The following is a 14,728-nucleotide window of genomic DNA, read 5'->3' on the forward strand; positions in this document are numbered from 1 at the left end:
AGATGGAATCAGACGGCATGCATGCTTCCTGCACCTGGCCCCTTCTCTCATGGCCACATCTGAGAGTCACCCACACTGCTGCATGTGGTGGTAGTGTTCATCCCTCTCTTTTGCTGTATAGTATTCCATTTTCTGAACAGTCTACAATTTATTTATCCACCTAGAATTATAACATGCAGCCCAGGTGAATCTGATGCCTGGAGCAGGTCTCTCATTCTGTGTCATTCTGGCTGTGGTTGGGGACAACTGGGGAGGGGTAATGGGCTGAAAAGAGAAGGGACTGTTGGGATGCCCTGTTGAGCCCTGTTGTGACTGGTTAGTGGCTTCCAGGCCACCAGCAGCACAGACGCCTATGCTGGCAGCTTCAGATGTGCAACTGTGAGTCTCTCAGCAGCACTCTGGAGCTGGAACAGCCACAGGCTCCATGCGGGGACTTTTCCAGGGCCTCCAAGAGATGAGTCTGTGGGTGGTGGGGGACCACCATGGGGGCAGTGGAAGTGCCTCTGTTATTTGGCTGGGATTTTTCTACTACCCCCTCACTGTGTAGCTGACTTTCTGTGGTATCCTTTTCTAATAAACCCGGGAGTCTGTAGTAATCTTAGTCTCTTGGGCCTCTGTCACTTAGGTCACCAAACCCAACAGGCAACAGGTGCATTTGTGAAATGGCTGCTTGTAATAGTGAAAAACTGGAAACCACCTAAATGTCCATGGTCAGGTTAAATAGATTATGACACAGCAAGATGCAGCTCTTAAACCAGACCAGAAAGTTACATAAAGGAACAAATGAGAAGATCCAGGATACACTGGGAGGGTGGGAAAAAAGGAAAGCAAACAGCAAAACTATTTGTTTACAATGAACTGTCAGGGTGAGATTCTACAAAAACTTGACTTTATTTTTGTAATGTTTGGCTTTTTGTTGTTCTTTTATAAAGGGGACATTTTCTTTCTAGGATTAAAAGATAAAAATTAAAACCACGGTCATATATTCTTCTCACTCCTTTCAAATCCAAGTTTGGTAAACAAGCAGTGATTTCTGCCCTTTTTGCAGGGCTTACAAAAGGGCTCTGGTGAACTGTCAGTAAAGCAAGGGCATCTACCTGGGTTTCTCAACCTTTTTGATCCCAGTACAAGAAAGGCCACGCATACTGCATGATCTCACATGTAGAATCTAAAACAGTCAAACTCATAGAAGCAGAGAGTAAAAAGGGGGTTACCAGGGGCTGCGGGGGGAGGAGGAAATGGGGAGATGTTGGTCAAAGGGTACAGAGTTCCAGTTATGTAAGATGAATATGTTCCAGAGATCTAACTACTGTACAGGAGGGCGACCATAGTTAACAATACTATACTACATACTTGAAATTTGTTAAGAGGAAAGACCTGGGCTGGCCAGTTAGCTCAGGTAGTTAGATCACAGTGCTGATAACACCAAGGTCCAGGGTTCAATCCCTGTACCAGCCAGCTGCCCAAAAAATAAAAAAGCGTAGATCCTAAGTATTCTCAACAAGCACACATGCATCCACACACAGACACACACATGCACACACACGGTAACTATGTAAGATGATGGATATGTTAATTATCTTGATTGTGATGATTATTTCACTATGTATATGTATATCAAATTGTCAAGTTGTACACCTTGAATATACATAATTTTTAAAAAAAGAAAAGCCATGAGATCCAAAGAAACCCTCTAAAAGCCAGAATTTTTGATTGCTCCAACCCCATCTTTAATCCGTAGCCTTGTGCCTAGCTGGGCTTAGAGAGGGTTACCAGAGAAGAGACACTGAGAAGGCTGCATTAAGTGATAAAACCAATGGTGTGGACCCCCCCCCCCCCCCAGACCCCATGCTAAGCTCTGCACACCCGCTCTCATACTTACTCCTTAAACTGCTCTATCCCCAGCTACTATTATCTCTGCCTGACAGATGCACAGACTGCAGCCGGAAGCGTTAACTCACAGGACACACATGGGCAGTGTATGGTAGAACAGGGCCCAGGAGCTGGTTCGGTCTGAGTCCAGGGCCTGCGCCATGGAGCTGGATCTTCCCCTCTCAGAGTTTGCAGAAACTGCACTCGTTTCATATCCAGTGAAACAGAAGCTGATAACAAGGGAAACCACTTAGGGGAGACACGAATCAACCCACATTTGTCAACTTGTGGTCATCAGGAAGTGTAAGGCGTCTCCGAGACAGCAGTACCACCTAGTGGCCACTGCAGAGAACCACCATCTAGCCAGCTCTTCCCTCCTCTCCCTCCTTGCCCCTGAGAAAGAATGCCACCATCTCTGCCTCCCTTCGCCCACCCAACACTCTCTTCAAACCTGTCCTGGGGACCTAGAACCTGCCTTTGAATTTGTCTTCTCTCCTCTACTTTTTTTTTTTCCCTCCCCTATTTCTTGCAGGCAGGGCCTGGGCTTGGTGCAGTCATCTTAGAATGATAAAGCTAGTGGCCAAGTGCGGAGGAATAGGAACTAAACCAGGGCCTCTCAACTTCAGTCCTACTGACATTTTGGGCTGGGTCATTCTGTGGGGCCGAACTGTGCACTACAGAACGTTTAGCAGCTTCCCTGGCCTCTACCCACCAGATGCCAGTAGCATTCCCCTCCACCTGGACTGTGACAACCAAAAATGTCCCCAGACACTGCCAATTGTGACCTAGGGGTCACAAGCACCCCCAGCTCAGGACCACAGAGCTAATCCACCTGGGCTGAAACCCCTTCTCCATTCTGGCCTTACCAAGGCTGTCACCCTGGGCCAGTGACTCAAACTCCTTTGGTGTTAAAACGAAGGCACCAACACCATCTGCCTCTCGGGGGTGGCGGTTACAGATGAAGAAACACGGGCTTAGTGGCAGCAGTTGGGCAGCAGGACTGGAGCAGGAGAGGGTGGGGCCAAAGCCACACCCTCTCCTGCTCCTTACTCAATTTCTCACCCTGTTTCTCCCAATGCTGATTCCATTGGTTGATTGTTTAGTGACCCCAACTCTTTTTTTTTTTTTTCCTTTTTGTCTTTTTTTCATGTCCGGCAACGGATCGCAACCCTCAGTGTTGCGCCCGGACCGGACCGGACCGGCAACGGAATCGCAACCCTCGGTGTTGCGCCCACACCTCGCTCAGCCAGTGAGCGGGAACCGGTCTGTATGTGGGATCTGAACCCTCGGCGGGAGCGCCGCCACGCTCTCAAGCAGCACACTGTAGCAGTGCGCCACCGGGCCGGCCCCCCCAACTCTTGAATAACACATCATTAAGAACAAATGCAAACACCCCAGAATCATTCAGAGGGGAACCCTCTTTTAGCCCTTCACAGTACCCCAATACACAGGGATAAACGCAGTGTTATGGAATGAATTGTGTGTTCCCCCTGCCACCCACAAACTCATGTGTTGAAACCCTAACCCCCAATGTGATGGTATTTGGAGATAGGGCCTTTAGGGAGGAAATTAGGGCTAAACGAGGTCCTTAGGATGGGAGCCCTAATCTGATAAGAGTGGTATCCCTATAAGAAGAGAGGGTTGGCTGGTTAGCTCAGTTGGTTAGAGCACAGTGTTTTATCACCAAGGCCAAGAGTTCGAATCCCTATACTGGTCAGCAGACAAAAAAAAAAAAGGAGACACCAGATCTCTCTCTCTCCACACACAAACACACACAGAGGAAAGGTCACACACAGCAAGAAGGTGGCTGTCTGCAAGCCAGGAAGAGAGCCCTCACCAGAAACCAATGCTTATGGCAGCATGATCTTGGACTTCTATCCTCCAGAACTATGAGAAAACAAATTTCTGTTGTTTAAGCCACCCAATATGTGGTATTTTGCTAGGCCAGCCTGAGCAGACTAATACGTGGTAAGCACAGACAAATAAAAACAATCCCAAACCACACCCTGCTGACACCCAGCAGTGCAGAGGCAAATGTTAAGGAATGTCCTTACAAAGTGAGGTCTCGTGACTAATATTCTCAAAGAGGATGTTCAGGGTCTGGAGCAGCTGAACGCACACATAGCGGCCGGATTTCTGCCGCAGGATGTTCAAGAAGAAAACAAACATATTCTTCTCCAGGAAGAAGCTGGGGAAAGAACAGGAAAGGATCAGTGGTGTGTCTCCACACATGACAACTGAAATCCTCTGGTTACATTCACAGTACATGTGCATAGACCTCCGCCCCCTGCACCACAAAAGCATCTGTAGAGATGCCAGATCACACCACCTGTGTGGCCTCTGCTTCCATACCATCCAGTTCCCACAGTGCCATCTTCCATCAAGGTTAACACGCAATCTTTCAACTCTCTTTCCAGAATGAAAACGAGATAACAGTGCTGATTCTGGGAAGCACTGAACTAGATTTCTGACATAATGGGAAAGACCTTTATCCACTGAACAGTCACGTGGTAAACTATGCTTGTAAATCCAACAAGCAGCATTTTCCATCAAATATTTCTTATCCTTAGTTTTCCTTACTAAGTCTCTTTCCTTTTCTCTCCACATCTTTGAGTGTTAAGAAAAGCAACAACTATGGCTAGCTGTTTAGTTAGTTGGTTAGAGTGTGGTGCCAATAACGCCAAGGTTTAGAGTTCAATCCCTGTGCGGGCCAGCTGCCAAAAAAATAAATAAGTGGAAAAGCAACAACTGGAATTCCTGCAAAGAGTTATGATAATGCTAAATATTAAGTGAATTTTGGTTTCTAAATTGTCGAGTTTGTAGCTTTCCACGAGAAAAGAACTGGAAGGAAATACACAGGTGCTGATGTGGTAGAGGTACCTTAACCAGTCCCCAAGTCTGCTCCACCTTTCTCGTTCTGGACAGGACACTTGTCTGCATGCAGCCTAGGAGCACTGGCTTTTGGGGGTACAGGTTGGCTCTTCTAGTCTTGAAAAGGAAACAGAACTCCTTAGTGCCTTTCTTTAAAGGAAGAAAATGATGCTTCTAGTTTTGTGTTCTCTGTGTTCAAGCTAAGGCTAGATAATCTCTCATGTGGGAAGCTCAGAAGAAACTCCTGCAGTCATGTGTGTCTGCTGATTGACTTAGTTTTGAGTCTCTCCCCCGTCATCTGTCAGCTCCACAGTGGCAGGATCATGAGCCTGGCACTTGCTGCATAATTTCTGTTTGAACCCATGAAAGGGTAAATGAATGAATAAATATAACCCGAAAAAGATCCAACTCTGATTTTGAGAGCCTGTCTGCCTATAAATACCATTCGCATTGATTTCCAGAGTATTTCTGTCATTTGACCTATTTTGTCTACCTTTGCTTCAGGTTGTATAAATCAGTGACGCCCAAATACCACCAACAAACTCACTGCTACACAGTGATCAACTCTGGAACTTGTTAAAAAGTCTGTTCCTAGATCTTGCTCAAAGGATTGATTCAGTAGGTTTAGTGTGAAATCCAGGAACCTGAATTTTTTTTTTTTTTTTTTTGACCAGCAACGGGATCGCAACCCTCGGCGCTGCTCCCGTGCCTCGCTCAGCCAGTGAGCGGGAACCGGTCTGTATGTGGGATCCGAACCCTCGGGCGGGAGCGCCGCCGCGCTTCCCAAGCGGCGCACTATCCAGTGCGCCACCGGGCCGGCCCATACAGTTTCTAATCTTTAACCCAAGGGTCTTTCTCATCTTCAAAAACATATACAAACAAACAAACAAATTCCCCACAGACCCTTAAAGGAAGCTAGTCCCATTTAAAAGAAACACCTCAGTTTATATTCACATGTTTCCTTTGGGGATCATGGCCAATGTCACAGGTATGCATTGTAGGGAGTTTACATTTTCCACAAGTAGCTTTATTAGATAACCTTACCAATGAAAATACAGATCTATCCTGAAAATCAATTCAGGATATCTAATAAGGAGCCAGGTTAGAAAAGGAACACCTTTATTTTTTTTAAATGGGGTTTAAAAGTGGCTTCAATATTTACAATTGGGGTTATATTTGTAATTGAGATTATATAGAAAATCTGTCATGGTGGTTGTCAGAACCCAATCCCAAATCCTTCTGCCCTAAGACACTGACTGGTCTACTGAGGAGACAGTTCATGGTTTACTGCTTTTGCTTTTTAATCGTCCAGTAGGCACACCTGTTTTTATCATTTGTTATCATTTATTGAGTGCCTACTTTGTACTAGGCAGGGAACTTTCTCTCTCTCCTTTGAAGATGTAGAAACTGAGGCTCAGGAAGATAAAGAGCTTGGCTTAAGACTGCTTATCTAGGAAGGAGAGGATGGAGAGAAACCCCTTCACGGGCCCTGGGTGTGAGCCGCTGCTTCACCACTTACTTACTGTGTGTCCTTGAGCAAAAATGGGGATACCAACAGGACCTCTACCCTGAGGGAGACTTAGCTGGACTATCTCATCAAGAGCTTGGCCCTGTGCCTGGCCATCAGCAAACACAGTAACTGTGAGCTTCACAGTAACTGTAAACCCAGGGCAGGGCCCTTTCTGTTCACTTTGAATCTAACCACCCAGGATGTTTTCTCCTTCCTTTGGAGAGATAATCAGACAATTCAAGGACATTTTATGTAGAGAGATAGAGATAGAGATCTGGGCAAGACCAAATTAGTGTCAGATCCTGACATCATCAGGAATGACTCACGGTATACATTTAGAAAAACATCTAAAGGAAGAAGAATCAAAAAACAGAACTTATTAGAAACTCTTACTCAAATACAGAGCTGTCATTCTGATCTCCCCAAATCAGGATCTCAGTGATGGAACGAATGGTCTCCACCAGCAGGTTCCGGTTCTGTTCTGTGACTGTGGTGTTCTTGGTTAAAACATGGTACAGATACCTGAGAGAAAGGAGAGAAGGGGAAACGAAAATGAAATGAAAGCCAGGCTCAATGACCATTAGCAACATTTCGGTGGCAGTGCAGCAGCACTTTTTCAGATTCTGCTAGCACAATTTTCCATTCAGATTAGATAACTCAACCAGCCAAGAAAAATGGCAGACAATTCTTTGAAGTGGTAAACAACTAGGGACACGCCAACCCAAACTGAGGCAAGAGAATCACCAATTCCTTGAAGACAGCCATTCTCAAACTTCAGTGTGCAAGAGAATCACCTGGAGAACTGGATCAAGTAGGGACTACAGGAGCCCAGTCAGATTTGGATTTAGCAGGACCAAGGGAAGAGCAGGCATCAGCCTGTTTCACTTGTTCCCTGGTGATTTTGATGCCAGTGGGACATATGGAGACATAAGACTCAGGGCTGAATGCCTCACCCAAGCCCCATGGCCAGGCTGATGCAGAGATTTAGAGATGGAGGCATGGCTTAGGGAGGGTGGGTCCCAATGCCAGTGTCTGGGACAATGATCACATGCAATCAAGATTACCTTTGGAAAGCCCATAGTCCTCCCTAACATGCAGTATGCCCATCAGAACCTATGGCACAAATGTCCAGGGGCAACGATCTTATTTACTGAGTAGAGACTGTTAAATTCAGAGTTAAATGGACTTGAAAGGCTATTGTGTTGTACTTCATCCTTCCAAACAGGCCTGGAAGCCAGCTGCTGGGACAGAAGACAGGCAGACACAGTCCAGTCCTCAAGGCATCTCTGCTAGTGGTGAGGGAGGACAATAGAATCGCCAAGGCCAGTCCTGAGCAGTGCGGGGACCAGCAGCCTGGGAAGATGCTCTGGGAGTGCTGCCTGGCACACCTTTGAAAATGGCTTCTCCAGAGCCCACAGATTCAGGTAACTTCACCTATCAAGGGAGGCTTGGGTTTTTTATTATTTTTTAATTTTTTTTTACTAAAAGATGACCGGGTAAGGGGATCTTAACTCTTGACTTGGTGTTGTCAGCACTAGGCTCTCCCAAGTGAGCTAACCAGCCATCCCTATATAGGGATCCGAACCCGTGTCCTTGGTGTTACCAGCACCACACTCTCCCAAGTGAGCCATGGGCCGGTCCTGTGCAGATGACATCCATTAGCATCACACATCATGCTCCTGGCCCAGTGGGAGGCAGTGGCCTTGGTGAGTGGGTTTGCTGTGAAGACCCCCAACAAAGACAAGAGAGTTTAAAATCTTTAGGACCAGGTCTGACTTCAATTGCCTGGGCTTTCTGCCTAGAATGCCCTTGCTGCCCTCGTCAACCAGCAAACTCTTACTCATATTTCAAAATCCAGCTCAGGCATCTCCTGGTGAAGCCTTCCTTAAAGAAAGCTTTCCCGCCCCATCCCCATGAACTTGACTGTTCCCGCCTCACTGGCTCCTTTGTACTCACATACATTGCTACTGCATAGACCACCCTGATTTGCAATGATCTGCCTCCCTTACTCAAGGTCAGGAACATCATCTTATTGATCTTGGTGACCCCAATATAGTCCAAAATATCTGGTATGCAGCAGGTACTCAATAAATGCCAAATGGGGCAGGGAATGGTCTTCATGAACATAGGTTAGATCAGAGCAAATAAGACTGAACATAACCAAGGGTCCAAATGTCAGACACAGCAAGTGACAGCATAGAACTGTGGTGAAAAGTTCAGGTTTTGGAGTCAGAGGGACTTGTGCTTGATCCTTGGCCCTGCCACTTCTTAACTGTGGTCTTGGACAAGGCACCTCACCTCTCTGCAGCTCAGATAACAGTCTCTGGGTTGTTCCAGAGATGCAATGTGATCATGCATAGAAAGAGCCCAGCATGGCACCTGGCGCAGAGTGAGCTCTCAATAGAAGCAGGGTTAGCTGCTATTATTATATTGTGATCATTATGGTGGAAGCCATTATTAATATCATTACTAAGTTACACAAAGACCATTCCAGGAACTTAGGAAGGAGAGATCAGGCTGGATCCAAACAGTCAGGGAAAGAGGACCTCAAGGGAGGAGTTATGACGGGAAGGTCCAGAGAAACCAGAGCAGGGAGTGGAAAGTCTGGGTCATTTCCTGAGAGGCAGCAGAGTATGGGTGTCAATTACAGACACTGGTGCTAGAATGCCAGGTCTGAGCCCCTCTCCGTCACTTATGAATTGGGTGATCTTGAGCAAGTTACTTCCTCTCTGTGCACCTCATCTTCTCACCTGTAAAGTGGGAGCAGCAAGAGTACCTAAATACTTTAGTACCTACTTATTATGGTGCTGGGAGGAATAAATAAGAGAGCGATAACTAACTGGCAGTTACTATATATGACACAAGTGCTATTACTGTTGTTGCTTTCATTAAATAATTTCTGAAAAAAATCCTAGTAACTACTAGGATCCTGTTACAGACAAGGAAAGGGCAGGGTAGTAAGTCCTGAAAAGAAGATTCTAGGAGCTCCCATGTGCCGGGCTCTGTGTGAGAGCTTCACATGAGCCTCAGACTCATGGGATTTGGGAGCGTGCACACTGTGACCACTGCACAGGCCAAGACAGCAACTGAGGCTTGGGGACATTCAGTAGCTTGCTCACGACCTGGAGGCACAGTCTGAGAGCTGCATTTATTCCAGAGCCTCTCCAGCATTGGTGCCCTTTGCCTTTTTCAGTGGAGCCATTCCACGGGGTGCATGGTGATATCACATTGGGGTTTCACTGCACGATGACTAATAAAGTTGAGTGCCTTTTCATACATGTTTATGAACCATCTCAAGATCTTCTTCATGCGGTGTCAGTGCAAGTCTTTTGCCCATTTTTTTATGAGGCTGAGTGAGTTTTCTGTATCTATTTGATGGAGTTCTTTACATATTCTAAATACAAATCCTTTACTGGATATATGTATTGCAAATATTTTCTCTGATGTGGCTTGCCTTTTCACTTTCTTTTTAGTGGTCTTTTGATGAGCAGAGGTTCTTAATTTTAATGTAATCCAATTTATCAGTCTTTCCCTTTAACAGTATTTTTTTGTATAAAGCTTAAGGAATCCTTACCTACTCCAAGGTCATGAAGAAATGATGTTTTCTTCTAACGAAGTTATTGTTTCACCCCTCAAATTATGACTTAGTGTACATCTGGCACTGATTTTTGTGTATGGTATGAAGTACTGTCCAAAATTAATTTTTTCTAAATGGAGATCTAGTTGGCCTACCAGCATTTACCAAAAAGGCCCTCATATCTGTACTGCACTCCAGTGTCACCTTTGCTGTTAATCAGGTAACCACACGTGCAGGTCTCTTTCTGGATGCTCTAGTTGATCAATTTGTCTACCCTTGTGCCAATACTATGCTGTCTGATTACTGAGGCTTAATAATAAATCTTGTCATGTGGTAATGTAAGTCTTCTAACTTCTTTCCTTCTGTTTTTTTCAATATTATATTGGCTATTCTTGGCCCTTTTAATTTCCATATACATTTAAAAATCACCTTCTCTATTTCCACAAAGATGCCTGCTAAGAATTCCTTTGAGATTGCCCTACATCTATGGCTAAATTTGGACAGAACTGACATCTGTACAATAGTGTAACATTATGATATTTACCACTCTTTCCATGTTTGGATAGGGGTCTTGCACATCTTTTATGAGATTTACTCCTAGATAACTGATGTTTTTTAATGCTACTGTAAATAGTATTGTTAGAAATATTAATTTTCTAAAGATTTGTTGCTGGTTGCTATGGTTTGAATGTACCCACCAAAGTTCATGTGTTGGAAATTTCATTCCCACAGCAACAGTACTGGGAAGTGGGACCCTTAAGAGGCGATTAGGTCTCGATTGCTCTGCCCTCTGAATGGATTAATGCTGTTATCACGGGAGTGGGTTCCTGATGAGTTCAGCCCCTTCCTCTCTCACTTGCTCTCTTGCCCTTTTGCCTCCTGCTGTGGGATGATACAGTAAGAAGGCCTCACCAGATGCTGGCACCTTGATTTCGGACATCCCAGCCTCCAGAACTGTGAGAAATACATTTCTTTTCTTTATAAATTACCCAGGCTCTGGTATTCTGTTACAGTAACACAAACTAGACTAAGACATTGGTATATAAAAATACCCACTAGATCTCAAGCTCTAAGGCTCTGTGATGGTTATATCTTCACCTTGCTCATCTTTTTGTCCCCACAATGCCCTGGCACACTGTTTTAGGTAATGTTTTAGGAAAAGACACTCAGTATACGTTTGCTCATATGTACTGGGGGGAAAACATTGAATGGATTAAGATTTAACATTTTAATGCTGCAACGAATTCCAGAGCTTTGGAAGATCAATCAATTCAACCACCTCAGAGATATAAACAGTTTAATAACTTTGTGAGGATAAATGGAACACTCATTTTAGAGAGGTTGGAAACTTCAACAACAACAAAAGAGAAATGGCAATTGTCTATCATGCCACTGCCCAGAGATGACTGCTGCTGGAGTTGCAATCTACCCCCACAACAACCCTGCAGGGTGATGCACTGGGGCGGTGAGGTACCTGCCAGAGTTCCGAGGCAGCACAGGTGGAGGATTAGAACCAGGTAGTCTGATTCCTACCCCCATTACTATAATGATTCTAGCACAGAAAATACAAACAATGAAATGAGCAGCACTTTTATTAGCCAAGCATTTACATGAAGTTATGAATGCCTGACACACGAGAAAACCAAACAGGCATGAAACAAACCAAAAAGGCATGAAAATATGTATCAGAAATTAAGGAAAGTCCTTACAACTGATCCTTACTCCATTTCTTTAGAAAAGAGCCAGCATGATCATATTCCCAACAGGAGCTCTGCTGATGTAGAGTCCCGATATCAGACCCTTGCACATTAACAAACTCTACATTTACAGACGAGCTTAGGAGCCTGAAACGCCTGGAGACTGAAAAACTGCAGCCTATTGCCAACATGCAACCAACACACTAGGGGCTCATCACCAAGGACTAGGGATGTAAACAAATCCCGTCTCTGCAGACCCTGCTTTCTCAAGAGAGTCACTTATTTCACAAGTTAAACCCTTACAGTTAATAAAGTCCCACACCCCACAGAAATCAATACTTATGTCCATTTCAGAGACAGAAAGTTCATCTTCGGTGACAGAATTTCAGAAGATAGCTGCAAGTTTTATGCCTTGTATCATAATATGCCTCCTAGAGTGCTCCTACTGGAAGATCCTAAAATTTATCTGCAAGCTGGAGTGTGAGAAAGGATAAGAAGAGAGGTAGGAGGCCTGTAGGACTAGAAATCCACCCCACAATGTACACACACCTTCAAACAATGCCTCGGGTGTGGAAGAGAGGTGGGGGGGCACAGAGCGTGTATCTGCCTGTCTTGTCTAGCACCAGGACAGAGACCCTCCAGATATTCCCCAGAGTGTCTCACTCTGTGCCTTGAAAACCTCCACCTGATCAGCAGGACAAGGAGAAGCTCTACGCAGAGTGGAATCAGATTAGAGAATTAGGGAAAGGTGCTCACAGGTGGTGTTTCTCCTGGTGACTAACACCCCGAAGATGTCAAACTGGGCCAGTAAGTGAGACTGGGCATGGAATACACCATGAGGGTATAGGCAGGGCTTTCAGCTCTAGAGAAAGTCACAGGTGTGGCACAGGCACTATGACCAAAGTGGCAAGAGCAAGCAGTTGTTACGAAAAGGCTGGCCAGAACTTGCCTCTTTCGTTTATCCTGTGACAAATATTTATGGATTGCTTACTATGCATCAGGCCCTTTGCTGGCATCTGACAATACCCAGCTGAACACGCCACACAGGCCCCTACCTTCATGAAGCTCACATTCAAATTGGGAGAGACAGACAAACAGATACACAACAAAGTACGACAATTTCTGATGGTAAAAGGACATGCCTGAGGAACGCTGGCCAGCTTCCTGTGGATGTAACACAAGGCGGGGATGAAGCTTGAAGAACCTACGGGACCTAAGAACCAGTCCATCCTTCAAAGAAGACAGAACATAACATGGTGATTGAGTGCGACAGTGAGAACAGGCACGACAGAAGTTAGAGAGAATAGTAGAACTCTCACTGGCTCAAGTCACCAGGGCAATTTTTATGGAAGAACTGGTATTTAAGGATATAGGTAGGCAAATGGATGGGCAGGAAGAGGAGGGAGCTCAAGTGGAGACAGTGAAGGTGCAGACAGGTGGGCACATGAGGTGCACGTATCCGTGAGTGAGAGAGAAGGCCCATCACCTGGCAATATACTTGGATAACAGCAGGCTGCAACCACAACTCCCCAAAAGACAGCAGCAGCCCAAGTGGATGCCCACCTCCAGTCTGGCCCTCCTCCAGTCCATTCTGCAAAGTTCAGCCAGCCCACAGCACTGCTCTGGTTATAAACCTGCAATGGCTCTCCACTGTTCGCAGCCTAACATCTAAATTCCTAAATACAATTTACAAGGCCCAGGGGGATCTGGCCTCTGGTGACTTCTCCCGCCTCATCCCTCTACTCTTGGTTCCTACCCAGCCCCTCACCCCATGTACGCTCCCTTACCAACTGACCTGAGTCCTGTCAATGTGCACTGCTCCCCTCGCCCCACGCTTTCTCAAATGCCATTTCCTTTGCCTGAAACATCCTCCCTTCCCTACTGCCTGGAAACAACTACTCATCTTTTAAGTCTCCATTTAAACAAGTGTCTGCCTACCAGGGATGTTCCTGACCTCCTGTGTTCCCCACCTAGATGGGTGGGAACAATCTGAAGCACTTTGAAGAACAGAGACGTGATACAGTGGGTGGCTAAGACCCACTATGTGTGATACAGTGAATATGCTATTTTAAGAAAATCAATCTGGCAATACTATAACCCAAGTTCTAAAACTATCAGTGCTACCTTAGCCAAAAGTTTAACATACCAAGAGTAGGTGAGTGTCTGCCTGCTGTGTATACATTACCCACCTTCTTCAAAAGGTAATAACCCTGATTCTCCCATGGGAAACCACCCCTTTCTCTCATTCTCTGTCCACTAGTTTGGGTGGAGCTGGTCCCACCCTGGTTCCAGAGAAGGGCATATGAGCGAGGCTTGGCCAGTTAGAGTACCCCACAGCCCTGGTCACAATGACCAGCTCAGGGATGGCATGAGACCCCAGGTTGGTTCAACCATACATAATTCTGCACTTCTGCTGGCAATATCAAGAAAAGAAGCTTTCTTTCCCTCAGGGATTGCTAAGCTGATATAACGTAAGCCTGAAGCCTGCCTGAGAATGACACCAACACAGAAGGAAGCAGAGCTGAGAGATGGAAAGAGGCAGATTCCTAACAGCTTTGTCTAAGTACCTGGCATCAGCCATAGTTTAGCCAGGACAGACTGTCCAGTGACAGGAGCCAATCAGCTCCATTTTGGGCTTAAGGCATTCCAGTTGGGCTTCTGTCACCTGCAACCAAGATTCTTAACTCACAAAAGTGACCAGAATTAAGGCAACAACACAACAATAATCAACTTATATCAGTTTGTGGACTCACAGTCCCTGGTGAAGATGATGTTTCAGTTACACTCAAACTCCATCAGTAACTATTCTGCTTGATGGTGGGCATTTGTCCGTCAATGTCACAGCCTTGCTACTAGTTTGGGCAATAAACCACCCATGATGTGTAGCAAATGACCTCTTTACTATTTCAATCTGCCCAACTAAATCACCAACTTGATTCAGTAGACAAAGACATGGGTACACAGTTTTCCATTATTTAGCAAAAGTAAAATCCTGCCTAACAGGAAGATTCCTTTCCAGTTTGCAAGCTGGGAGTATTATGAAGAATAATGTGGTTAAAAAAGTTTTTAGCTTTCTGTACTATCCTCCCAATCTTTCTGTAAATCTCAAACTGTTCTAAAGAAATAAAGTCTATTTTTAAAAAACAGGAGGGTTTCCAGATGCTTTGTGTGCAAAAAAAAAAAAAAAAAAAGGGGCCGGCC

General features: G+C 45.3%; 1 protein-coding gene across 2 annotated transcripts in view; it reads right to left on the reverse strand.

The window, feature by feature from the left end:
• CLEC16A (C-type lectin domain family 16, member A) overlaps positions 1-14,728 on the reverse strand; it is a 213,042-nt gene that overhangs the window by 194,885 nt on the left and 3,429 nt on the right. For both annotated transcript variants that reach the window (XM_008593744.1, XM_008593737.1), the window contains exons 2-3: positions 6,647-6,775; positions 3,927-4,060 (exon numbers count right to left, since the gene is read on the reverse strand). In XM_008593744.1, the coding sequence (XP_008591966.1) occupies positions 3,927-4,060; positions 6,647-6,775 (263 nt within the window). The remainder of the gene's footprint in view (positions 1-3,926; positions 4,061-6,646; positions 6,776-14,728) is intronic.

Source organism: Galeopterus variegatus, unplaced genomic scaffold (assembly GCF_000696425.1).
Source record: "Galeopterus variegatus unplaced genomic scaffold, G_variegatus-3.0.2 Scaffold161, whole genome shotgun sequence".
NCBI lineage: Eukaryota > Metazoa > Chordata > Mammalia > Dermoptera > Cynocephalidae > Galeopterus > Galeopterus variegatus.